This window comes from Neoarius graeffei, chromosome 1 (assembly GCF_027579695.1).
Source record: "Neoarius graeffei isolate fNeoGra1 chromosome 1, fNeoGra1.pri, whole genome shotgun sequence".
In the NCBI taxonomy this organism is placed as follows: domain Eukaryota; kingdom Metazoa; phylum Chordata; class Actinopteri; order Siluriformes; family Ariidae; genus Neoarius; species Neoarius graeffei.
This window is the reverse complement of record NC_083569.1, coordinates 61,901,692-61,929,071: the sequence shown is the minus strand read 5'-3', so window position 1 is coordinate 61,929,071 and position 27,380 is coordinate 61,901,692. Positions and strand designations below refer to the sequence as shown.

General features: G+C 42.7%; 1 protein-coding gene across 1 annotated transcript; it reads left to right on the top strand.

Moving 5' to 3' along the window:
* The first annotated feature begins 3,596 nt into the window (after window positions 1–3,596).
* Window positions 3,597–25,901, top strand: LOC132895454 (cytochrome P450 26B1). The gene is made up of 6 exons (XM_060936105.1): window positions 3,597–4,596; window positions 16,533–16,757; window positions 20,973–21,248; window positions 21,375–21,530; window positions 22,561–22,842; window positions 24,974–25,901. Exons 1-6 carry the CDS (start codon window positions 4,393–4,395, stop codon window positions 25,364–25,366), a joined length of 1,536 nt encoding a protein of 511 aa, XP_060792088.1. The 5' UTR covers window positions 3,597–4,392; the 3' UTR covers window positions 25,367–25,901.
* Window positions 25,902–27,380: the final 1,479 nt, after the last annotated feature.

Sequence of the window (27,380 nt, the reverse complement as noted above, 5' to 3'; positions counted from 1 at the left end):
GTGTAATGGACCGATCCTGATCCTTCATGTTTTATGTATGCACCAGGACCCTTCTGAACATGTTAAGTTGACTTGCGTTACTGCAGTTTGGTTTGGTAACATTTTGCAATCCTTTGGGATGTCAAGATTTTTTTCACCTGGGAAATGTTCAAGTTTTATTTACATGAGAAAATCACTGTGATTCAGCCACTGTTTCCAGTAACGACCATAGTATCTGCTATAACTTTTACAGGAAAATGATACACATCTGTGGCATATTAAACTAACCAGTGAAGCTGATAATTGTTCCTGTATTCTAAGGAATCACTAATAACATACTGGGCATGTGAAGATGTCCCGATCCTGTATGAACAAGCATTTTTGTGGATTGTCATGGATGTACTGGTAAATAGATGAGCAATACGAATGGAACATGGAAGTGGTGCTGAGAAGAGATTAAATTCCCTAGTATTGTTAGTGTGATAGCTGATGATTGGTATAAGGCCATTTAGTCTTCTGTCTTCTTTCATTCATCCCCATTTCATGCTTCCTGTCTAGGTTGTTTTAATCAAAGACACTTTTGCTGTTTACAAATAAGTGTGGGATATGAACATCCACCAAATTGCCATCTTTTTAGACTGCACATTTTGTACAGAGTCAGCTGTGTAGTAACTACAGATATGTTATGAAGTCTTATCAAACTAATAAAACTCTTCAGCTGCATTACCTTAAACCAGATGGAGGAAGTGAGGGTAACTTGTCCATGGAGTGACACAGGGAGAGACAGCAAGTGTAAAGCCTTGCATGTACATACTTGTGTGTTGCTGGGGTTTTCCAATCTTACAGCCATTAATTTTCCCCAAATTTTCACAGGGGGAAAAAGTGACTAACACTTTTGCTTAAGACCTTAGCATTGTTGAATACGAGACCCATGCAGACAATGGTAACAATGGACCACATTGTCTATTTAGTATTTAGTAGTAAACCTTGAAACTGATCTAAAGACAATTTTATGTAGACTAAAAAAAAACCCCAATATACACATAAACAATTAGCCCCGTCTTGCACCGCTGTTCAATCACACTTATTGTCCCTCTACGTCATATAAACTTCACTTACTTCCCCAAGTGTTCACATTAGAGCCTATGTGGTCAAACCAAAATTTTGAACTAATTGAGCCCATTTTTTCAAGAATATGACTAAAATACCTTAACAAGCATATTATTGATACTTTTCAAAGTGGACAAATCAATATAAGTAATCTAATGAACCTTAGATATAATGTTCAAGTCTGATAATGATCTAAAACAGGAGTCTCAAACTCAGTTCCTGGAAAAGACATTTGATATCCAGAAGCACATGATGACACAATACAATTTAAAGATTAGTAATACAGATTACATCACACATAGGATCAGTATCCTTTAGAAACAATTGTTTATTTGCATAAACAAACCAATCCATCCATCCATTATCTGTAGCCGCTTTATCCTGTCCTACAGGGTCGCAGGCAAGCTGGAGCCTATCCCAGCTGACTATGGGTGAGAGGCGGGGTACACCCTGGACAAGTTGCCAGGTCATCACAGGGCTGACACATAGAGACAAACAACCATACACACTCACTTTAGAGTCACCAGTTAACCTAACCGCATGCCTTTGGACTGTGGGGGAAACCGGAGCACCCGGAGGAAACCCACGCGGACACGGGGAGAACATGCAAACTCCGTACAGAAAGGCCCTTGCTGGCCACGGGGCTCGAACCCAGGACCTTCTTGTGTGAGGTGACAGTGCGAACCAGTACGCCACCGTGCAGCCTCACAAACCAATCTGAGGCATGAAAAAGTCTCATCTCATTATCTCTAGCTGCTTTATCCTGTTCTACAGGGTCGCAGGCAAGCTGGAGCCTATCCCAGCTGACTACGGGTGAAAGGCGGGGTACACCCTGGACAAGTCGCCAGGTCATCACAGGGCTGACACATAGACACAGACAACCATTCACACCTACACTCAATTTAGAGTCACCAGTTAACCTAACCTGCATGTCTTTGGACTGTGGGGGAAACCGGAGCAAACCCACATGGACAACAAGCAAACTCCAAACTCGTCGGCCACGGGGCTCGAACCCAGGACCTTCTTGATGAGGCGACAGTGCTAACCACTACACCACCGTGCAGTATAGTTAGGTAAGAAAAAAAAAAGCATGCCCTACAGAGATGTTTTTTCTTTTTCTAACACAGCAAATTCAGCATGACGCCCAGATATATTTAATCTGATGTGTTTAGTGAACTGCGCAGTGCTGTTTTCCCTTTTTTCTTTCTTTCTTTTAAAAAAAAATATTTTGATTCCCACATGTTAAATCTCAGTATTGAACTATCTTGATATCTAACGCTATCTTGTCTGTAAATAAGGCACCCAGAGCTCCAGGTGTGTCGGCGGTTTGCTGTTTGAACTTGCCTGTGTCTGAAGTTTACTGGTTATGCGGCCGCTAGGCGGCGCTGCGGCGCTACAGGACGCGCTCAGACCGCGGCGCACTGACGAGCGCAAACAGCACGGTGGAGAAAATATCATTAAGAAACAGCGTGTTAGAGTGACTCTGGCGCTGCTTTTAAAAAATGAGAGAGAGAGAGTTGGACCTGCAGCCAGCCTGAGGGACATGTCCCTAGCTAACACAGTTTATACCTGCTTCAATTTCTTAATGATTTACTAGTTAACTAAATCTCTCTCTCTCTCTCTCTCTCTCTCTCTCTCTCTCAGAATTATTACATAACTGACCGCGCGGCGTAATGATGCTCCTGAGCTCACTCTAATTGAAACCATATCCCCTCTCACACAGGCGACACTGCAACCTGACCGCTTTCCTGCACTCCGCTACGTTTTGCTCTTAAAAGGAAACAACGGATGGATGCTCTAATCATCCATTAACATGAACTACCTTTTTTTTTTTTTTTAACTTTATTTGTTACAAAATTTGCGTAATGCTCCATGCGTAAACGCTCCATGCTGTTAGTTTATTCGTGGTTTCCTCTCTTTTGTGGATTGATTCATTTGTGAATCATTTCACAGAATGATTCATCATGTGTGTTTCCCTCAGCCCCGGACACGACTCTCAACCTGCTGCCCGTTTAGCCTGAACCTTTATGGTGTTAATTCATGACCGTCACAAATCATTCTTAATGACACCATTTCTAACATGACACACAGCAGTGAACATGATCCTGGAGATGAAAACGACTATTGCCAATTGTCCAGAATTTAACATAATATCCAGACAGGTTTTATTCATTACCAGTGCCAATGCTGAGGAGTGCAGCAGCGCTTTATCGCAGCGACGCAAAACGTGCTGACCTGTGCGAGCAGCGCGCGCACATTACCGGCTCGCAGGTGGAAAGTTCATACTAGTGGGGGACATGAAATTAAAGACTGAGAAAACTTTTAACCTCTCTCTCTCTCTCTCTCTCTCTCTCTCCCTCTCTCTCTCTCTCTGGGCTTTGGGCATGTGTCCAGACCCCGCACGCTCCAGCGCGCTCCGCCTCGCTCCGGTGGGGGGGGCTAAAGGCCGCGCGCGCCCTGGCCCACCGCCTCGCTGCCTCCGCTATATAAACACACATTGGGAGCTCGCTTAGAGACTCGAACTCACATTGAGAAACTATGTGAAAAGAGAGAGAGAGAGAGAGAGAGAGAGAGCATCAGAGAGAGAGAGAGAGAGAGAGACGCACTCCAGTCATTTGAAGATCTTCTAGCGCTCTGTAGACATCAGCATCCGTGCACAAGCCGCAGAGGATTATTCCTTTTTATTTTATTCCTTTGTTTAACCTTATCACCAGTACTTGAATTTGAGTGTATCAAAAATAGTTCACAGGTATTAAAAATATATATATATTTTTTTTTGGGGGGGGGAGTGAAGTTTTGAGGACTTTTGTTTTTTCACATTTTTTTCCTCACTTATATATATATATTAAAAAATATATATATTTTTTATTAAGTATTAAGAAGAGTCTGAAATATTGTCATCAGCTTCCCACGTGGTTATACTACTAGTCTGACAAGTTCACGGCTATTTGTCATTCCTCAAAAAAAAAAAAAAATTCCAACATCCATAGAGGGATTTGGTTAAAAAAAAAAAAAAAATGATGTGCCAAAACCTTACTTCGACTTATTTTTATTTGGACACAGTGAATTAAATTCCCAACTTTTCTTACCTTTATTGAACTTTTATTAGTTTAGTTTAGTTTAGTTTATGCGAGAAATAAACTGCGGAAAAGTCCAGTTGCAGGTCGGTCCATCACTGAGCCTATCATTTAGTGAAATACCTGCAGACTAGGAAAAAAAAAAAGAAAAGTTGAAAGTGCAGCGCACATTCGGTCCTAAAGAAAGGCTGAAATCGACTCGAGCTTGTCCCGGACGCTGGCCGCGATGCTCTTCGGGAGTTTGGACCTGGTGTCTGCTTTGGCCACGCTGGCCGCGTGCTTGGCGTCAGTGGCGCTCCTGATCGCCGTGTCTCAGCAGCTCTGGCAGCTTCGCTGGACCGCCACGCGGGACAAGAACTGCAAGTTGCCCATGCCAAAGGGCTCCATGGGCTTCCCTATCATCGGCGAGACGTGCCACTGGCTGCTCCAGGTAAGCGCAACTCTCTTCCCTTCTGCTGTGTCCTCTTCCTCACATGTCCGAGGTCCGAGCGCAACAGGCGCTCCAGTCCACTCCGCACTCGCCTGCTCCATCACGCCACCTTTACACCTCTCTCTTTTATTTCTGTATGCATTTGTATCAGTCTGTATTAAACATGCATGTATTAATCAGCCAGGATGATTGAAGGTGATCCTACAGTGTACGGTCTAAAAACAGTGCCATGCGATATTTTTCACTGTCAAGCCCGCTTTCCTTCTCTCGCTATACGTCATTTGTTTTGCAAATCGGCTCAGAGACGCGATGAGGATGAAGATGCAAAACGCATGCACGTGTCACAAGCGCTCCAGCAGTGCGCATGGAGGTGCGCTCGCTTCCTGCTCGTGTTTCGGGATGATCGCTGCACAGTTTGTCCAGGAAAAATCTCCCCTTCCGTACGGTTAGTGGTCAGTCCACGTGGAATACACTATCTGCCACTGTCAGCAGTAGAGAAGCGCGTTATTCCGACAATGCGGCATCTAATTACCGGCTTCCGACGCGCGCCGGAACTCCGGACTCAGTGAAGCGTAAAGCTAGGTGAGTTCTGGCACTGCTTGGTGATTTCACTGCTCTCATCCCGTAATTCAAATGAGTTGAATCGTCGACTTCGAGCAGGGAAATCACCAAACACACCAGACTTTGCCACTGCTCGGATTGGCTCCTGCGTAATTGCGCTCTCTGGAGCTCACGCGTTCCTCGCATCCCAGCAGAACAGGAAAGCTTTAAAGAGCCAGAGTCGGTATTGTGTTGTGTTGTGTTGTGTAAAGAAGTGCAGTGATGCCGTTCAGCACGACTGAAGTAGTCCACGCTGCTGTTAAAGAGGGAATCCGAGTCAAGCAGCTGAGCGCCACGTTTCTGCGTTCAGCTGGGGGTTTTCCAGTGATGGCCATCTGCCCGAGACCGCTGCAAAATAAGCACCCATTAGCGCGTAAAGGTTTACTCCTATTGTTTACCACTGAAAAAAAGGAAAGGAAATCGAACAGCTATGAAGCATTTTTTTCCCTGCCAAGGGAAAGGTTAATTCCCGCGGTACGTGCGGTATTTGCTCTCATGTAAAGCTCAATAAAACAATTCCCCTGAAACGTGCGGACTCATGAACACACATTTGCAATTCGACCTTGGATTAAGTTGTAGATGCTTTCTGCTTTGTAGTACACTTCCAGTCCCAGTGCGTAATTCCAAACCCAGATCAGAACTGCTCTGCGCGTAAAACTCTCCAAAACTTGGCAGCATCTATTGATAAAAAAAAAAAAAATACAAAAAAAAAAGCCCGACTCTGTCTGTGAGTATCCAGTCAGACTGAAATTCCTGCGCACATGCCAAACTTTTGTCACTTTTTTTTTTTTTTTGAACAGTGTTCAGAACAAGTGATCCACCGTGCGCACGTGAAGCTCCACACGTTTTGGGGTGTTATTTAAAGTGTAATGTTTCCACACACGGCGCTGCAGACATATTTGCACATTCAGGCTCTCCACGCAAAACGCATTCTTGGCCACTTCCTCGCGTTTGGATCAACACTAGGGCTACAATTAAAGCTCCTCTTAGGATTAGGATGTGCTATATGCCACCTTGGACTGATGCATTCATATCCTGTAGGAGCACGTGACCAGGTTTTGCATAATTTATGATATGGTTTTACTTTATTGACATTTTAGTCTGTTAGAGCCATGCAATGACCTTTGGTGTTATACAGTCTGGTGAATGTTTACTGGTACACACACACACACACACACACACACACACACACACCTGTTGTATAGGTTTGCTCTCTCTCTCTCTGAGATTTTCAGATGAGATTTGGGTTCCTGTCCACTCTCTTCAGCTTTTCGGCACAAAATCTTCTTGTCATGAGCGCATGTTGCATATTACGCTCTTCATTTTTCGTGCATAATGTACAATGAGCGCAAAACGTTTGAAAAATTATTCAAACATTTACACAAATTAGGCAACGTTTATAAAATTGAACAACTTTTAGTGATTGTTGCTGAATCAATGACAGTCTTTTCCCAAGCGCAGAGACCCGCTGCCATGATGCACAGGTCACCCAGCGGGCACCGGCAAACAGCCCTTTATGCCACTCGCCCAGCTCAGAACCCCTTCTGCACCCTGACCCAGATCATTTTGGGTTGTGGAGGGGGCCACAAAGCCTTCCTTGAGGGGGTCACACTGCTCTAAGCCCCCCTGCTGGAATAAAGGGCACAAGGCCTGGGGCCTGATCAGCATTCCTGAGACATTCATAAACTCGTACTCTCTCTGCCTCACTCACTCGCTCATTCATTCCCACTCTTGCCACAGAAAGAGCGATACTTACTCAGTCAACTGTTCCCTCCTTCACTCCTCTGCTCAGTCTCCCAGCTCATCCGGGATTACTGGGCATGAAATGGGAGTGAGTGGCAGCACCGCAGCATGGCCCTTCTTTCACCCCTGGAACGCACCACCAACCCTTCAAACAGCCTCTTGTCTTTGGGGTAGGGTGGGGTGAGGGGAGAGAGAAAGAAAGAAGCTGGTGGCAAGGGGCTTGGCAGCGCCAGCAGGAGGTGGCAATGGGGAGGGTGAAAGTGAGAATAAAAGAGGTCCCGGGGTGAACGCTCACACGGCACTGAACAACCGTAATCTCTCTCCACATACTGTTTCCAGGTCAAAGGGGAGCCCATTCTCTTGGCCCAGCCTTGTTCAGCCAGCTTTAGACTCTTTTTGGGCGAGTTCTGGCACCTGTTCAGAACTCTTTCTTGGCGATTCCTACCTGTTAGACACCAGCCTGCCTTCAGCTCTGCATGCAAGACTCCCCATATCGCATTTCCATTACAGTACGACCCCACGCTTTCTTTCAGCCCTTGGCCCACCCCAGCACCCGCTTTGGCAGTCAGGTGCAGGGGCTCTTTTGGGGTGATGGATTGAAGAATAATGGGTCCTCCACTTCTCCCTCCTTTATCTACTTCCTCTAATCTCTCACACTCTCTTTCTCTCTGTTTATCTGTCTTACTCTCCTGCATTATTATTACCTCAATGGAGGCTATCCAATGCACAGAGACATTCCAGCTGGCTATTTCAGTACATGGATATATTATGTGTATTTATAGTGAAGGTGCAGATTAGCATGGAGGACCCATCATCCCACGCAATGTTGTTACATGCAACACTAAATCAATAAATATGGCAGCTTCTAGCCACTGAAACACGTAATCACCTCCTAGGGGATGGGGGATATGGAGATGGGGGAGAGAGAGAACGGACGCCAAAAAATGAAGGGAAAGCCAGGGAGGTGGAGATAGATGGAGCCTACGTGAGCGCCAATCTAAACAGGGATTACGTTTTTCAAATCCCTTTGCTTTGTCTGTCATTCTCCTTTTCTTATGTGACCCTTTCCATGTCTTTCTGATGTGCTTCAAATAGCTTACAAAAAAAATTCCTTCTGCTCTCTTCCTCAAACCCCCACGACCGCTAAGCAGCCCAGCATTTGGGTCACCCCCTTGCTGATCTGAATAAATATAATTAAAAGAGTTTTTGTGGCTGTAATAAAGGGGTCATTTGTATAACATTTCCACAGCCACACAAAGGCTACATTTATGGAACGGGAGACTCAACCGGTGTCCAATTTACACAGAAATTTGTATTTTTAGTTTGTATTTTGGGCTGCACAGTGTGTGAAAGGGGCCAGTGGAAAAAAGTAGTCCCCTTTATTGCAGCCCTTGTAAAATATCTGATAAATTTCATTTCAACATACAAGAAATGATTGAGAATGGCGGGTTAACCTCTTCATGACCAAGCTAGGCTAGACTAGAACAGACCTGTCCTGTGTTTTTTTTAGCGTGCGCGCACACACACACACACACACACACACACACACACACACACACACACACACACACACACACACACACACATCTGTTACCTACTAATATCCAGTGCAGTGGAGTCCATCTCTGTTTGTTCTTCCATCTGTCCTTTTTACTCATCTCTCTTTCCAAAACATTGTCAATCTGGCTATTTCCCCATTCCTCCCCTTTACCACCACCACTACTACCCCTTCATTCCTTTGAATGAAGCAGGGTTTCGACTTTACACATAAGCAAGCTTGACAGTCTAAATACATGTGGGTTAAGAGGAGGAAACAAAAGAACACAACCTAAACTCAGCGATGAAATTTCTCTTTTCCTCATGAGCCTACTAACATCATTCACTTCATCTTTTCTCTTTGGTGCTGAAGAATGGGCTCTTGTACTGATGCAGCACTTGTGCAACATATTCAAGTTTCTGACCTGTTGCAGCGAATATGGGCGATTAACTTAAAATAAGCCTCTTCATATAAATGCAAAAGACACACATTACGCATGAATACTCCTGTGTGTGTGTGTACGCGCGCATATGGGAGGACCAGTGCACAACAGAGTATGTGTGTTTATCTGACTGAGCGAGGGAGAGAGAGAGAGAGAGAGAGTAAACTGCAGATTATTACCTCATTGCTTTTCCAGGGTGTGTGGCACTTTCGTGCGTCAGTCACCCTTTTGGGGTTTTCCTTCTCTTTTTTTCTTGTTCTTTCTCTGCACGTCTGTGCTTCGGTGGCTTCGTGAGAAGGGGGCGGACATTTCTCACCTTCTAGCCAAATGTCATCTGGGCTGCCACACCCCACTTGCTTTCGCTCAACGTCTTGTCTCTCAGCCTGTTCTGCTATTTCCAGATGAACAACTCATCCAGCTTTTAGGCTGCAATAATTGTGCAGCCCATTTTGCACCATCCCTTGCTATCATTCATCATATTGTTCTCACACTCTCCCAGTCACTCCAATATTGTCCCCACTGCACTTGATTTCTAACTGTTGCTCTCCATTCTCTCTTTTTCTTGCCTTGTCCCATAGCCTAGCTTCCAGATTTTTACATGTGACATGTAATACCGCTAAATTTTGATTTGCTGTGTTTCAGACATGTGCAAGTTTGTGTCAGTCTGCAATTTCCACTTGTACGTTCCGCGTTGGATTGCAGGGTTATTTAAGTTACTGTGAAACGCACATTATGAGATTTCTGTATTTGTGTGTGTGTATGTAGGTGTGTGAGAGAGCTCTCATGCTGCGTGTGTGTGAAAGACGGCCTTGTCCTTACCCTATAGTGCTGCTCTGAAAGTGGCTCTTTTCTTTCACAGTGCACAGTCCAGAAGCTGACAGGAGTGTAGACATGAACACACACACACACACACACACACACACACACACACACACACACACTTGGAGGGTATGATGACAAGAATTAGGTGTCAGCAAGAGGCTAAATGGCATTGCAGGGGAAAAATTTGCACCCAAACACTCAGCTTTCACAACGTGGTGAAAGATGCAACATTTGCTTCACCTTGTAATGCTTTTTGGATGAATTTGGACTTGTGCGTCTTTGCATGTATGTGAGTGTGCTAGCGTTACCTCCTGACCTCACACTCACTGGATATGTTCATGTCTCGATCACATTACCTTAACGCTGAATGTGGTGACCATCTAACTCTCAGTACACACACACACACACACACACACACACACACACACAGACACACACACAACACCGTGTATGTTCATACTCACACTCTGACACTGACACACAGTCCAATAATGTCACAGTACAACAGTCTCAATCCCATCACTACAAGGTATGTTTAGTACAGTGCTAGCATTACACACTGGCCAAATATCAGTCTTACTGACAGAGAAGTTGCCATGGATATCTGCCATTTATTCACTTCAGTGTCTACTACTGCCTACCGAGACATCAACCACATTTCAGCTAGTTATGTTTTAAATCCTAGATTTCAGTCCTGTTTGGGTGAATTTGCTGCTTGATGACTGACTTGTTGAGCTCAAAATCATTGAGTCTGCTGTCTACGATATTGATTACATTGAATTGAAGACATTGAGCTGAATACAGAAAAAGTCTGAGACGAAAAACAACATTTTAAAATAATAAATAAATAAATAAATAAATAAATAAATAGAGGAGTTGAAGTTGAGGCATCTGTAGCCACAAAGCACTTATTCATGTATGTGCTCAAGCTGTATCTTAAAGGTGCTTGTCATTACGGAGGTGAACCTGAGGTGAAAGGAAGGACCATGATTTATACAACTCTGCACTGAGAACAAAATTAAGCCCCTTTCTGGCATGAACTTTTCCAGCAATGTTGGGTTTGCCCATTGCTCAAACATCGTTGGGTCCAATATGTTCATAAATCCCAGAAATTCAGAAGATGATCAATATGCAATGGAAGACGCTTTGTTTTAAACAAAACTGTGAAAAATAAGTTGACACTGAGTGATGATATTCTAAAAATACTATTCGTTTACAATATAATTTGTTGGTTAATTTGTCTCTCAGCACATATGGATGAATCTGACCAATTTCCAGCTTTAATACATCATCTTATCTACCAGTGTTATGGATTTTGTTCACATTGGAGTGTATCTGGAACATCTTCAGGAATTCTGGATCTGGACTGACAACTCTGATGTTGTGGTGAACCACACCTTCTTTGACAATTACAATAAATGTCTATTCAAAAGCTGTCAGTTAACCTCATAAGAGGTTTGACTAGAATAGACTTATATTTATATCATGGCACGTAAGAATATTTTCCACTGAAAACCAGGAAACAGTGACTTCAATTGTGCCACAGGATATGGCCTTGATTGATTGAGAAATCCAACTTGAATGTTAAACAACAAAACACGTGCAAAAAAAACAAAAAAACAAAAAAACAAACAAACCCTGTGCAACAATAAAAAATGCTTCAGCTATAGTAATTACTGAAATAGATCGATCACATCTTTATGTTGATCTCCTTATCACATAAATAAATAGAATGTCCAAAAGGAAGTTTACACTAGAATCATGCAAACAATCGTTCACTTGTCCTTGAATATGATAAACGCATAATTGTATGTTAATGCTGCTAAACATTCATGTAAAAATATTTTTCATATCCTCACCAAAAAAGTTTGACTTTTTAGTATAATTGGCCGATAATACCCACATAAACACATGCTCAAATTGGCATCACAGTGCCAGTGTATTGAGGTGAAGTGTGCTCAGGCCAACCCTCTCTATCAGCCAAACAAGCAGGAAAAAGCCCTCCATGCAGCTAAAATTATCCCTCCAAAAGAAGCGTCTGTGTGCTGCATGCTATGAGAAACAGGTCGCAAATCTTGCATTAGGGATGGAGGAGGGAGCAAGGTTAGCAAACAGCTCCAACTAAGCTCCCTGCTGTTGGACCAGTACGTGAGTGCGCATGTGTGTGTATGAGATCATGAGGTTACAGTCAGCCTTTATGTGCATTGCAGAAGTCCCAAGGGCTGCAGTCAATTACTGTGTATTATAAAGAGCAAGAGGCTCAGCTACTAAGAACTCTGTCATAGCTCTTTACTTCAGCGCTTCAGATAAAACGTTTGCCTAGTATGCGCAACTGTACATCATATTACATGCTGCCTATATAGGATGAAAGGAGAACTGAAGGAAAATTTTTTTATTATCAAAATTCTCATCTCATCTCATTATCTCTAGCCGCTTTATCCTTCTACAGGGTCGCAGGCAAGCTGGAGCCTATCCCAGCTGACTACGGGCGAAAGGCGGGGTACACCCTGGACAAGTTGCCAGGTCATCACAGGGCTGACACATAGACACAGACAACCATTCACACTCACATTCACACCTACGCTCAATTTAGAGTCACCAGTTAACCTAATCTGCATGTCTTTGGACTGTGGGGGAAACCGGAGCACCCGGAGGAAACCCACGCGGACACGGGGAGAACATGCAAACTCCACACAGAAAGGCCCTCGCCGGCCCCGGGGCTCGAACCCAGGACCTTCTTGCTGTGAGGCGACAGCGCTAACCACTACACCACCGTGCCGCCCTATCAAAATTCTATTTATCTCATTTTATTAAATATTGGAATGCATTTTTGATCACTATTTTGTCACTGCTATAGCAAGTTATGAGTGTTTGAAATATGCTACGCAATATATCAGTCCATATGTCAAAGCGATGGCTGTAAACGAGATTCGTTGAGACCTGTGCGAGACATCGTAGGACGGAAGTAAAACGTACAGCGGAAATCAAAGTGACCAACATCTGCCAACGTTGTCAAAAGACGCACGCGCCCTCTTTCGAATGCTGATGTAATCAAGCCGGAAATTTTGTTTGTTTTGAGAGCAATCAGGAAAGTTTGAAAAAAGTAGGCAGTAATCGTCATTTAAACTCGTTTTTGTGCAATATTTCATTTGGAAAACAGTTTTCAAAATGGTGGCACTGACACCTGGCTGACACTTCACGTTTAGGTGGTGTTTACATTAGACCGTATCAGCGGATCATCAGATTAACGTTTTTAAAACGATTCGCGTGCACACAGCAACGCCAATACATGGATACGCTAATCACATGACTAATTAGACGGCACGTAAGTTGAAATGTGTCATTGCGGCTCAGCGCTTCCTCCTCAGCGGCTGCGCTCCAAATCACTCCGCCCTGAACAGCGAGTGCCCTCTGGAGGGTGCGCACTCCGGCCCTGCGCAGCTCACAGAGTGCGCGAGTGAAGCGCACGAGCAGTGATTCGGGACTGAGCCGCTGTGTGTGTGATCCCAGTGCATATCGAGCATGCGCAAGTCACTCACCACTTGCAAGTGGAAGGATGGCAAGCCTAAAGACAATCATAACTACACAATGGGCAGTATTTGCATCTTACCATGAACAACATTAAGAATGACAAAGCAAAGCATTATATTCATACTTTTATACTCTTTAATGAAAAACAAAAAGGTGATACAAGGCGGAAACAATAGCAGGAAGTGAAGTCCGCGCCGTTTTTCAGCAGTCGCGTCACATGACCAACGTGGCATGAACAACGCCAGCGAATCAGGAAGGTGGATGTCACAGTGACGTTGTCCAATGACGACGTCAGCTAGAGCTCAGCACTGCGTTTCCTCGTATCTCAATGTTTACACAGCACTGGATCAGATACGAACTGGGTTGAATACGTGGGCCCTGGCAGATTCAAGTTGTTCCGCCTGTGGAGTCATTTCCCGGCGTTTTAATGTGAACGGACAGTGCATCCGCGACGAAAACGAGACGGATACGGTCTAATGTAAACACTACCTTAGAAGTCTCACACAAGTCTCGGAAGTGTGAGACTTCACAATAAGTGATAAGTGATCACGATAAGTGATGCCTGCCATGGACCAAACGAATGAAATTCAACATGGCTAAAAACTGAATAGGCTGATAAGTATAATATTTAATTGCAATTAGTTGCCAATATGAGTCATGATATAAGGTTACTAAAACCAAAAATGTTAATTAAGAAATAAAGCAAGTTTAAAAATGACTTCAGTTCTCCTTTAAGAGAGAATTAAAAAGATTGTTCTTGTTTGTATTGTCTCGGTTTTCATTAGTAAACTCAAGTACTATTCAAGAGGGATATGTTTTCTGGATATATATTGGTTAAGTAATATTGCCAGAGGACATCTGTAAATATATGTGCAAATAATTACAGGATAAGCAATCACAGAGATGGGCATGTCTTCACAATGTACACATGGCCGTTTTACGCATGTTACACACTTCATATTGTTTTGACCTTTATTATAATTATCTCTTCTAGGGTTTTGGCCATTAGAGTTAGTAGGTTATATTTCCATAATACGGTATGTATGTGGGCTAAACCTGTGCTAGGAACCCAATGACTGACCTATAACCCATGTTTTAAATGCCATGCATATTTTATATTAAACTCAGATAGTACTTACAATATGAAAAAAAATAGTAGTTAATGGCAGTGTAACCTTTCTAGATGCACAAATGCCCAGTCTGTAAAAATGACTGACATGACAGATTTGGATGGGACGAAAATCCCAGAGATACACAGTAATAACTGTGTCACCCAACTTCCCATTTAAAACTAATCCAGTTTGAATAGGGTTTGGGCTTGATAGTATGCAGGAATGTTTTACTTCACATCACTGTAGCTGTCTGAAAAAGCCTTAATTGCACCACAATTATTCCCCTTCGGCCGCACCCTCACTGAGCGTTAGCTATTACTCTGATTAGGAGGGCCATTCAAGACAAGTTGGCCCATAGCCATGAAGATCTCTCTCTTTTTTTTACCTCCTTATAACTGCCATATTCTCATCTCTCTATTAGGGATTCCCCTCTACTAGTGATCAACTGCCTAATACCTAATAACTAGAACTACATGGACATACACTTGTGAGTTTGTCACATGTATCAAGAAGACCAGTCATTAAAACATCAGACAGTGTTCAAATTAAACAGTAAATGACAAGCAATTACATTAACTTTGAACATAGTATGATATTTAATGCTTCTGGGATGGGTCTAGGATGTCCCAAACAGCTGTTGGCCTAAGATCAAGGGTTCAAGGGTTCACCGAAAATGGTGCCAAAAGCAATTATTGTGTTTAATGTCCCGGAGCCAGATTATAAAACACTTTAAAGTTATCTAAACTATAACATTACTGATTGTGAACTTCCACCAATCCATCCATCCCTTATCTATATCGCTTATCAGTCAGGGTCTTGGGGGAAGCTGGAGCCAATCTCAGCTGAATTTGAGCAAGACCCTGGGCAGGTCACTAATCTATCACAGGGCTAACACAGAGACTAAGAACCCGTTCTCAAAAAGATTGCGTTTTGGGCACCCAAAACGCCGGTGCCGTGTGGACGCCAGGCCTAAACGATAAGCAATTGTATCGGAGTCACCTGAATCCGTTGCCGTGTGGACAGGGCCTAATCCACACTCACGGCTATGGGTAATTTAGAGTGGCCAGTTGACCTAATCTGCATCTCTTTGAACTATGGGAGGAAACTGATGCCAGCACAGTGAGAACATGCATTCTACACACAGAAAGGCCCCAGTTGGCTGCCTTGTTTGAACCCAGAACCTTCTTACTATGAGGCAACAGTGCTAACCACTGCACCACCGTGCCATCCTGATTAAATACTTATTGAGGTAATTTGTAACTGGGACTGGATTAAATTTCCTCAGTAGCCTAATCGACCCAACACTGAGTGTACATTAAGATCACAGTAAAACTGGATGGGTTGGAGTGGTCTAGTCTAATGTGAAGCTGAGCTGTGCTAATGTGAAGAGTGCTTCAGAGGGAAGTTTTGAATTTGATTATACGAGTAATGATAAAGAAACAGAGACAAGCCATGTAATCCCAGTGGTCAGCCTGTATTTTGGGCCTTGATATGATTAGATAATTACAGGTCTGGACACTGACTGCCATCATTTAGGTAACCAGGGTTTCTGTGCTGAAATCTTAAACCTGAGCAGAAAGTTCACAGGATGTATTGGATCAACTCCCTCACTGACATGAGTGCACATTAGATCACTTCTCCCCTGTGAACTCAGGGGCTAAACTAGAGCCCCTCACTGCTAATCACTACACTAATCCACTTACATAATGTCTGTCATGAACTGGACCTTTGCAGCCTTGCAAAACAGAAACAAATGCATGGGGTAATCCTTTGGGGCTAACACTACTTTGTTCTAAATAGGTATTAGTGCTAACACTTCATCCTTGCTGTAATATCCTGCTAACGACTCCAAAAGCCCTCCAGTTTATATTAAGAGGTGGAGGATGGGACCTATGCCCCTGTCCATATTAAGATACCTTACTGAGCCTATTTAGCAAATACCAGTGGAAGCATATACAGTTAAAAAAAAACAAAAGCAGTTTTCCTGTTTCAGGTTTTCCATCCTGTTGATATGGGAATTACATTGACCCTCTCTAGCGCCCACCGTAACTAAAGATTTTGGGTCTCAGATTTGAATGCATCATATTATTTACAGTCTATTCATCAAACAGAATTATTCCTAACCATACTTTTCCTCTCTTTCATGAAGGGTGCAGGGTTCCATGCATCGAGGAGGCAGAAGTATGGTAACGTGTTTAAAACTCACTTGCTGGGCCGTCCAGTGATCCGGGTGACTGGAGCAGAGAATGTGCGGAAGGTGCTGATGGGGGAACATACTCTGGTGAGCGTGGACTGGCCCCAGAGCACCAGCACTCTTCTAGGACCCAACAGCCTCGCCAACTCTATTGGAGACATCCACCGCAAGAAGAGGAAGGTGAGCTCACTTTCACAAACCACCCACATGCATACATATGAACACATGCTCACACAAAGATATCCAAGACACATTAAGACATGAAGGGCAGGTTTCCTCTAACACACACACACTGGATGTAACCAAATAGGAATGCATTATTTTGTGTTGTAAATAGATTCAAATATGTAAAGCTTGGCAGGGTCTCCAGTTGACACCAGAGATATGCAATAATGGACTAGGGACACTACAAAAAAAGTTATGTGAGAGCTTTTTTCTCTTTCAAGCAGGCGAGCAGTCAGACATGAATGTTATAGGCACAAGTGAGTGGCCAGAAATGAATCACAAAGGAAAACTACATACATTAACATGAATTGCTGGGTGATGCATTTAGTGATCATCCTTAGTACCTGCCTGGTCAGAGCTGCGGTGGTTTAAATTAGGCTGCTAGTTTGTTTATATTTTGGGTCAGAAAATATTGAGGGCAGGTACAAACAAAAATAACTGTGCAAACAGGACTAAAAATACAGTCCCTGCACAGCTCTACTAGAGACCAATTATGAACTTTCCAGTTGAGCAGGAACATTTAGAAAACATGTGAGTCTATCTCCAAAAAGAATGTACAGATAAATAAAACATTTCTACATTCTCTCAGTTACACATACCCCTGTTGTCCTCATCATGATAAAAGCTGTAATAAAACATGATGTACTTGAGTGATTAGTTCTTACTAATGACTGAGAAATAGCAATACAGAAGCCCAGAGAGCAGAGTAGGATCTCTGGGAAAAAGAGACATATAGTATGCCAGATGGAGACAGAGAAGTAAATTTTATTCTCTCGGTCTTGTCCCATCCCACTTTGGCCCCAGATATTAGCTCACTAACAGGATATTATAAACCCTCTGTTCTCCAGTCTGACCTATTGTCCAGGGCCAGAATGGCTCTTTTGCTACGTCTGATCCCATCCAAGCTGACATGAGCTCAGGTTTCCTTCACACACCTGTCCCATTAAGGGGTCAGAGAGGTGTAATCAGTCTGCTTAATCCTGCAGGGCTGGGGCCTCATGCAAGCCCCACTAATGATCACTAATTAGTCAGCCTGCCTCAGATACACAAAGACCGCCTTATCTACTATGAGGCCTGTGGAAGACCGGAGCTCTGCTCACCATGTTACTTGGACTGTAGTGTCATATGTATATATTCATGTTCAAATATGGAGCAAAGTTTAATAATTCACTATTTATACACTTATATATGAGCTGAGATGTATGCTATGGAGCTGAAAAGTTGACTACCAATCAAATACTGCGAGACATATTCCATCACCTTTCTGGACAAATGTGTCATTGATGAATTCTTTGCTTATGTCTCCATTATGTCTGTGATGGAAATTTTCCCCCTCAGCACACTTGGAAGCTGTTCTAGGATTTATGCCAATAAGACTCAGCTCTTGAACTAATCCATCACTAAAGCTACATGAAGAGAGCCTTGTGCTGGCCTGGGGCTTCTAACACTAAAACAACACTCACAACAATAACACAAACACAGGCCAGGGCAAAACCCTAATTCTTCCTACTTCCTTAAGACCTTTGGGATAGCTGGCCCCAGGCATGCCCTGAAAGAAAATCTGCTCCTGGAAGTCTCATGTAGAGGTTAGTTATAAATACAGTAGCTGTTAATGGCTTGGAGTAATTGGACAAATCCATAAGGTGCACTCTCTTAAATGGTTTAAAGATTTAAATAGAAATGCAAACTAAACCAAATGCCATTGAATGTAAATTTTATTTATTTTCTGATTTATTTTTACCTTCTTGCTCTATTCTGCTGTGTCTGGACTATTATCTTCACCTGTTTTCATTGTACTTTTGGCACATTTTCAGCACGTTTTCCAAGTAAAAGCAGGCAGAGAAAGGGATAGAGATGGAAAAGTTGTCGAGTTTAGTTCTCATGCTGGGAAGATGATGAGGTGGTATGAGGTGTCATCCATCCATCCATTATCTGTAGCCGCTTACCCTATTCTACAGGGTCACAGGCAAGCTGGAGCCTATCCCGGCTGACTATGGGTGAGAGTCGCCAGGTTATCGCAGGGCTGTGACACAGAGACAAACAACCATTCACATTCACACCTACGGTCAATTTAGAGCCACCAATTAGCCTAACCTGCATGTCTTTGGACTGTGGGGGAAACTGGAGCACCCGGAGGAAACCCACGCAGACACGGGGAGAACATGCAAACTCCGCACAGAAAAGCCCTCGCCGGCCGCTGAGCTCAAACCCAGGACCTTCTTGCTGTGAGGCAGCAGTGCTAACCACTACACCACCATGAGGTGTCATTCACCAATTATTCATTCGACAATGAAGTGAAAAAATGGAAACTGTTGCATCCACTACATTGGCCAGTAGAGGTCAGAGTCCTTTAATCCTACAGTTTCCCAGCTTTTCAACAGATTTCCCCTTCTGAATAAAGGATTGTGTTTTAGTTCTGAGAGTTCGAGGGGGAGGAGCATGGAGCGTAGCGTAGTAAGAGTCAGAGAGACGTGGAGAGGGGGTGAAAATAAAAAGAAGAAAGAAGCCTTTACATTCTGCTCAAACCAGCAGCTTCGAGCTGTTTCATATAATTTAAGACATATGGAAATGATTAAGGCGGGGAAGTTTCAGAAGGGGTGTGTGTGTCTGTGTATATGTATAAGAGAACACAAGAAGGCCCTCTTTTTGTAATGATGAAGACAGAGGAGTGGCTTGACTTTTCTCCAGCAAAATATGGAGTGCCCTAAAATCATATGGGCTAGTATTAGGTGTCTTTTACTTACATCTGTACTGTAGACAGCAGACACAGCGCTCTCCTCTAGGGAAAAGCAAAGCTCTCAAACACAAGAATAAACATGGAATGTACTATTGAATAGAATGAATTACACACGTGTGCTCTTTAGTGTACAGGCCTTAGCTAAACAGGAGCTAATAGAGGTTTGGCTATGTTTACCATGTACTTGCCCATGTACACTCAACCACACCCTTTTGCCTTGAACGAAAGTGACAGTGATAATTTGGACAGTGATTGAATGCACAGTGGCTGAGTCTGGGGGAAGGAGAGACAGAATTAGCTCGCGCAATTAGGGGAAATACTGAGTACCTAATTTCTTCACAGGCTGTGATCTCACCGTTGTTACATCTACTGCGATCTTGACGGCCATTTTTCATTCATTCAGAGCAAAGAAGGAAAGAGACACATTAGATCTTAGACCAGCACATAAAGGCTGGATTTATGAGAGTAAAGAGAGGAGATAGGGCAAAATGCCACGCTGCATAGAGACAGTGAGAAAAAAGTGAGAGATGGAGGGAGGACCCAAGAGTTTTGTCACCGTCTCCAACCCGTCATCTTTACAACTCTGGAAAAGCTGGACAGAGCCAAAGTATTTGGGGCTGAGATGGCATATAAAAAGTACTATTGTTAGTTGGCAGAGCGGTAGATTTTAAGGGGGAACATAGATGTTATTTCACCAAACAAACCCGCACGAATGAGGCACATTTGAAATGCATTTCTGCAGCCAGGAAAATCTTACCTTCCCTGCTCATGCTCTCTCTGCTGATGGAGAAGGAAACTCTCTCTGTCCAGGTCCACTATAATGGAGGGATGGGGAGAGAGAGGCAATTAAATGTGAAAAGGTCAAACATAGTGGGGACTTGTGAGTTAATGAGAATGTTCCATGTCCCGCGATGAAAGGAAAATAAACTAGTGCTACAGCTGCTGTTGTGTGGCTTCAGGATAATATTTAGATGACATTTCTACCCTTATTTCTTTTGCGCTTAGTCTCAGTTTTTTGGGCTCAGGGGAATTGTGGAATTGTGGAACATGAAATTTTGAAAAGAGAATCCACACACCTGTTTCTTGCTTCCACAATCCTTAATACATGCTTTTGTATTTATTTTAGACTTCATGAGTCTATTTAGGGTAGGATTGAGCTGAAATGCTGGCAGTTATGCATTTTTGTGGAGGTGTTTCATAATTTAAAGAAGTGTCAGTCAAGGTAAGATAACCCAGCCACACACTCCTCAGTGCCAGGTCCCAATTACAGACCAAATTAAGCTCCTTAGTCTGACACTTCTGTACAGATGAGCATTATTGAGGCACACAGACTTGTCTATTTATTCAATTTAAAGAGTGTGCATAATTATATGTCTGTCATATACTAATTAAATTAACGGTAATAACCGAATAAACTTGTCCTCTCTGGCTAGATCTTTGCTAAAGTCTTCAGCCATGAAGCACTCGAGAGCTACTTGCCTAAGATCCAGCAGGTAATCCAGGAGACGCTATGTGTGTGGAGCTCCAACCCAAAGCCCATCAATGTCTACCGTGAGTCTCAGCACCTGTCCTTTCAGATGGCCATCCGTGTGCTCCTTGGTTTCCGCATTTCCGATGAAGAGATGCACTTCCTTTTCCACACTTTTCAGGAGTTTGTGGACAATGTTTTTTCATTGCCCATTGACTTGCCCTTCAGTGGCTATAGAAAGGTAAGAGGCTGCAGCATCACATCACTCAGTGTGCATCTAATCTTGCAAAACAATTCTTTGAAACACAAAACTAAATTGGCAGTCTATCATAATTACAGTCCAGTATGTGTTGATGTCTTTGTGTAGGGCATTCGTGCAAGGGACACCCTTCAGAAGGCCATAGAGAAAGCCATCAGGGAGAAGCCACTATGTACACAGGGGAAAGACTACACTGATGCCCTAGATGTGCTTCTGGAGAGTGCCAAAGAGAATGGGACAGAGCTCAGCATGCAGGAGCTAAAGGTTCATACTACTCCTTATTAATCCTCAGTTTGAGTTGGAGCACACAATGTCCATACTCTTTGTTTAAAGTGGGATGTTTAGTTATCCTTTTCCTGGGAGGCACTGCGTGTGTATGCATGAAGAACATGGGAATAAATTAAGATGAATCCCTTTGAATAGAAATGGGCAGATTTTAAGAATAACTGCTCTCAAGCCGGAAAAAAAGATGAACCGTCTACTGCTTTTAGATCTTTCTATTTTTTGCTGCAGATTCTTCTTTTCACAGTGAGTTAAATAAGATTGTCCTTCAAAAATGAACGAACGAACGAACAAACAAACAAACAAACAAACACGTATTGATGTTATTTCATTCATTTGGAAACTTTCAAGAAATAACACTTTTCTTTGTAGAACTATGAATTTTTGTAATTTCAAACATAATATTCTTTGCATTTACAAGTATATTTCTCTTATCAAGTTTCTACTGTCATCAGTGTCATTCCATCATTTTCTCTCTCTGTCCCACCAAAATCCATCTCTGCACAACTTTTTTTGTGTTTTCTTCTTTGTGGAAGTTCAGAGAAACCAAAATGAGAGAGGTCAAATATATGCTCCCAATTCTTGACTTCCATGATCTAACACAAATGATAGCCAACTGCTGATGTCCTTGCTCTTTAGACTTTGTTACTGCCCTGGGTTAGAGAGGCATGCAGCTCCCTTTTCAGACAGGAGTAGACGGGTGGATCCCCCAGGCCTGTCAACACTGGTTCACTGGCATACCGTTTAAACAAATGAAAGCAAACACCTGACCTGTGCAATATGGCTGCCAAGCCAAATAGGGGAGTGCGCTCCCTTTCTCCTTTACGGAACACATGCAAATCAGGAAAAGACACCAAAGTTGTCATCACAGGAATTGCTGCACTGTAGGGCACGTCTTTCTCTGAGGAGATATTATAATTCCACTTACTGTCATAATGGTCATAATGGTTCAACATGTTGCCTGTAGGTCTGTGTGGTCGCTATCTCTCATCTCTCTTTATCTGGTCTCTAGGAGTCCACGATCGAGTTGATCTTTGCTGCCTTTGCCACCACGGCTAGTGCCAGCACCTCTCTGGTCATGCAGCTACTGCGGCACCCAGCGGTGTTAGAGAAGCTGCGTGAGGAGCTGCGCAATTGCGGTCTTCTGCATGATGGCTGCTTGTGCCAAGGTGAACTGCGCCTTGACAGCATCTGCAGCCTCAAGTACCTGGACTGTGTCATCAAGGAGGTATTGCGCCTCTTTGCACCAGTGTCAGGCGGCTACCGCACCGCCATGCAGACCTTTGAACTTGACGTAAGTTATAGAGAAGCCATGTTGTGAATTTCTTAAAAAGAGTGAAAAATTAAACAATTAAAGTGACTCTCATGTTATGGGATGCATTTAGCTGGCAAGGTTTGGGCTCACTTGTTCCCTAAAGTGGGACACATCAATGCAAATTGGTACAAAGTTCTGAAAGCTCTCCTTTAGCTTATCATGAAACATTTCTATTCTGATGGAAGTAGTCCCAGATGACTCCATCCATTTCACAGAACATGAGGCTCACTGAATGGTTTGATGAGTATGAAAATGATGTAAATTCATTTGTTATGGCCTTCATAGTCACCAAATCTTAAATCAGGGAATTTGGACCATTGCCATCATCAGAACACCAGTTACATTACATTAATGGCATTTAGCAAACACTCTTACCCAGAGTGACGTACAACATACCCAGAGCAGCCTGGGGAGCAAGGTGCCTTACTCAAGGGCACTTCAGCCATTCCTGCTGGTCCAGGGAATTGAACCAGTGACCTTTTGGTCCCAAAGCTGCTTCTCTAACCTTTAGGCCATGACTTGAGGGAATAGCTTGGAAGAATGGTGTTCATCTGGTACAGTTTGACAGACTTGTCGACTCTATGCTAAGAAATTATGTACTAAAGCTATCTGGTGGCCCAGCAATGTGTTGAGACAATTTACACTGTTTTTCCTTTAATTTAAATCACCCATCTCATCTGTACATACAGGATTCAGTGATAACATGTGAGACAGAGTACATTATTATTATTATTATTATTATGCAGGACGGGGCGGCACGGTGGTGTAGTGGTTAGTGCTGTCGCCTCACAGCAAGAAGGTCCTGGGTTCAAGCCCCGGGGCCAGCGAGGGCCTTTCTGTGTGGAGTTTGCATGTTCTCCCCGTGTCTGCGTGGGTTTCCTCCGGGTGCTCCGGTTTCCCCCACAGTCCAAAGACATGCAGGTTAGGTTAACTGGTGACTCTAAATTGACCGTAGGTGTGAATGTGAGTGTGAATGGTTGTCTGTGTCTATGTGTCAGCCCTGTGATGACCTGGCGACTTGTCCAGGGTGTACCCTGCCTTTCGCCCGTAGTCAGCTGGGATAGGCTCCAGCTTGCCTGCGACCCTGTAGAAGGATAAAGCGGCTAGAGATAATGAGATGAGATGAGATTATGCAGGACACTTCAACATTAGCTTCTTCAGCACATGTGCCTAAGAAATGTGTGCATTATACAATTATCATTTGAGATACAGTGGTCAGCATTTAGTACAGATCCAGCTGTGAAATGTCCTGTATTTGATTTGTAGTGCAAAAATTGAAGAAGCGGTCAAACCAAACAAGAATTAGATACTCCAGGCAAAAATGGGATATGAATGAAGAATTTGCTTCCCATAGTGGTTCATTAGTTTCAAGCTAATCTAGGGGTACTTTATTCCCACAAATTTGCAAACCTTGGATGTGTGAGCTGAGAGAAAACAAGAGCTCAGTTACACTGGACTTTTGCCTTGCTATTTTCTTAGCCCCTTAATTCAGTGATTATCTCTTTGTACTCTGTATGTCCTTTGCAGACAGACTATATAATCATAGAATCATACTACTTTTCTCCTGTCGGTCATAAACCAAGCCAATTCCCTGATTTCCCTTTCCAGAGCTGGAAAAATGGCTGAAGTATTCACACTTCTAAATAAGACCCTCTGACGGGTTGTAGTGCAATGTCCCAGAGCCAAAAAAAAAAAAATCACCAGTTACATCACCAACAAAGATGACAGTCAAAAACTTACTTCAGCAATGCACCAGGCAGCAAGAAAGACCATCTGTTTTATATACATGGCAGTTTTTGACAGAAAGATACTGTCTGTGCAGACAAACTGACATTTGCTCATTCACTTGATGTCTCCAGTTTCAGAGAAAAAAAAAATCCACCAAGAACAGAGCAGCATTGATTGAACAGCAGTGAGCTGTCTTTAGAGTCAGTGCTGCAGAATAACCGTTGCTTGTAGTTTACGGTTGTTAAAAAAAAAAAAATCAATTTAGCAAGCTAATCAGAAGTGGTCAAAATTGACCACTGCTTTTTAGAGTAGGTTTTTGAATATATTGAATTTATATGCTCACTGTGTTTTCCTCTACCATTTCTCCACCTCTCATACACAGGGTGTGCAAATTCCTAAAGGTTGGAGTGTTATGTACAGCATCCGAGACACTCATGACACTTCAGCCGTTTTTAAGGACGTGGCAGCCTTTGACCCTGATCGCTTCAGTGCTGAGCGCAGTGAGGATCGTGAGGGCCGCTTCCACTACCTGCCCTTTGGAGGTGGTGTGCGCTCATGCCTGGGGAAACAGCTGGCCATGCTCTTCCTCAAGCTGTTGGCTATAGAGCTTGCTGGGGGGAGCCGCTTTGAGCTGGCCACGCGGACGTTCCCACGTCTGGTCTCCGTCCCTGTGGTCCACCCTACTGATGGCCTCCGAGTCAAGTTCTTTGGTCTGGACTCCAACCAGAACCAGATAATGTCCAAGACAGATGAGATACTGGGTGCCACTGTGTGAGAGGGGAAAAGTGGAAAAAGTGGATGAGAGAGTTATTTTTGACAGTTATGTTTAATGTTGTTGTTTTTTTTAAATGGCAGAAATCTAGTGAGTTGAGAGAGACACTCTTCTTTGTCAGTTTCAAGATGTCACTTTTGTTTGCCAAAAATGTACAGTCTATCTTTTTCTATAAAAAAGTAAAAAAGGCTTAATTAAAAAAAAACAAAAAAAAACCATAAATGTAATGCAAAGACCATTAAGTGATGCTAAGACCATTAAGTGATGCTGTGAGAAGGAGGACACAAGATGAAAGAATGTTAAAAGGAGGACTGGAAGTTTCAAAAAGAAAGAGGGATGTTATGTGTGTCCAGCTAAGTAGATATCACAGGGTATGGGCAAGTGTGTGCTCACAGTGAAGTGAGGACATGAAGAATCATTCTTATTATAGCCTGAGGTCTAGTACAGGGGTATCTTTCAGGGTTTGTGTGCGTGCATGTGTGTGTGTGTGTGTGTGTGCTGTTTATTCTCTTTTTTTGTATGACTGTAAAACAAATATTTACTTACAAATATTCTACATGTACATGTGGTTTTGGTTGTGCGCTCTGTGTGTGTGTGTGTGTGTGTGTGTGTGTGTGTGTGTGTGTGTGTGTGTGTGTGCTTATTTGGAGGGGTGAGGTGGCTTCAGGCATTTAGGAATGTAGAAAACAGTGTAAGCTAGAAAGAATCAGAGGAGGGTATAATTACTCAGGTGTGTAAGTAGAATAGGAGGACAGTCTAGACTAACCCAATACTATGTTGTTTCTGTACCTGCACATAAGTGACAATTTATTATCATATTATTACTTCAAATAGTGTGTATGCATGTTTGTGTGTGTGTGTGTGTGTGTGTGTGTGTGTCTCAGAGAATGAGAAAGAGAGAGAACCTAAAACACTCAACCTGTGTGTTATTATACTTGTTTTGTGTATGTTTTTTTCATTGATGTCACGTTGAATTCTCTCTGTGTTGTCTCCGTGATGTCAGGTTGCATCAGGTGTATGTGTGTCTGAATAGATACGAGACTCTCGAAACAAGCTACATTTTGGGGACACAGAAAGTTCATACTGCAAAGTGTATATTCAGAAAAGATCACTACAGAACACAGAGTTTGCAGGATACCATATTTGCTGCTTGAGAGTCAGGATGTTATTTGCGTGTCGGAGCAGAGCACTGTCTGGCCTCTGCTGAGAGGGACTGTTCTTTTTCCTGCTGCTCCACCTTGCAACACTATGATGCAAATGGAAAAAGGTCATTTGACGAAGAAAACAACTTTGTCGATCATTAGTGTGTTGTATTTTTGTCAAATGGAACCTTCAATGCCACTTCACATGAACTATTTACGTGAGTGACTTGCAGTGAGATCAAAAGAGAGGGGCACTAGGACCATTGGTGGAATTAAAAAAAAAAAAAACCTATGGAAGACCTTTATCATTTCTTTCAAACATCATGGGAAGGATTTTTTTTTGATAAAATATGCCACTGATCTTTCTATTATTAATAATTGAATGAAATGTTATAAAATCTGCTGCTTCAAATGTACCGCTTTCTAACAGGAAGTAAATAGCTATGGTAGTGTGCAAGTGAAGTTTGCCTGTTCTACATGCAAATGATGATTGTGTAGCCAAATAGCGATTGGGATATCATTGCATTGTCTAATATTGTAATATTATTACCATTAATATTATTGTAATAAATATTATTTTAAGTGTTATTTTTGTTATATTTCAGAATAGAGTTCTAGTATAAATAAAATTTGTTGGTAAATATTGTTATATTTAGAATGACATGAATGGCAGTTATATTGTAAACAGTGTTTAAATGTTAATATGGTTTTATGTTATTGTAATTATTCTATTATCATTATTACTATCATTGCATTTAGTTAATATTAATAAACACAGAAGCACTTGTGGGGTATGTTTATATTGAGTGCCATGAGACTACATGTTGATTATTGAGTTTGTCTGTAAATAATATTTTATTTTCTTTTTACAAATC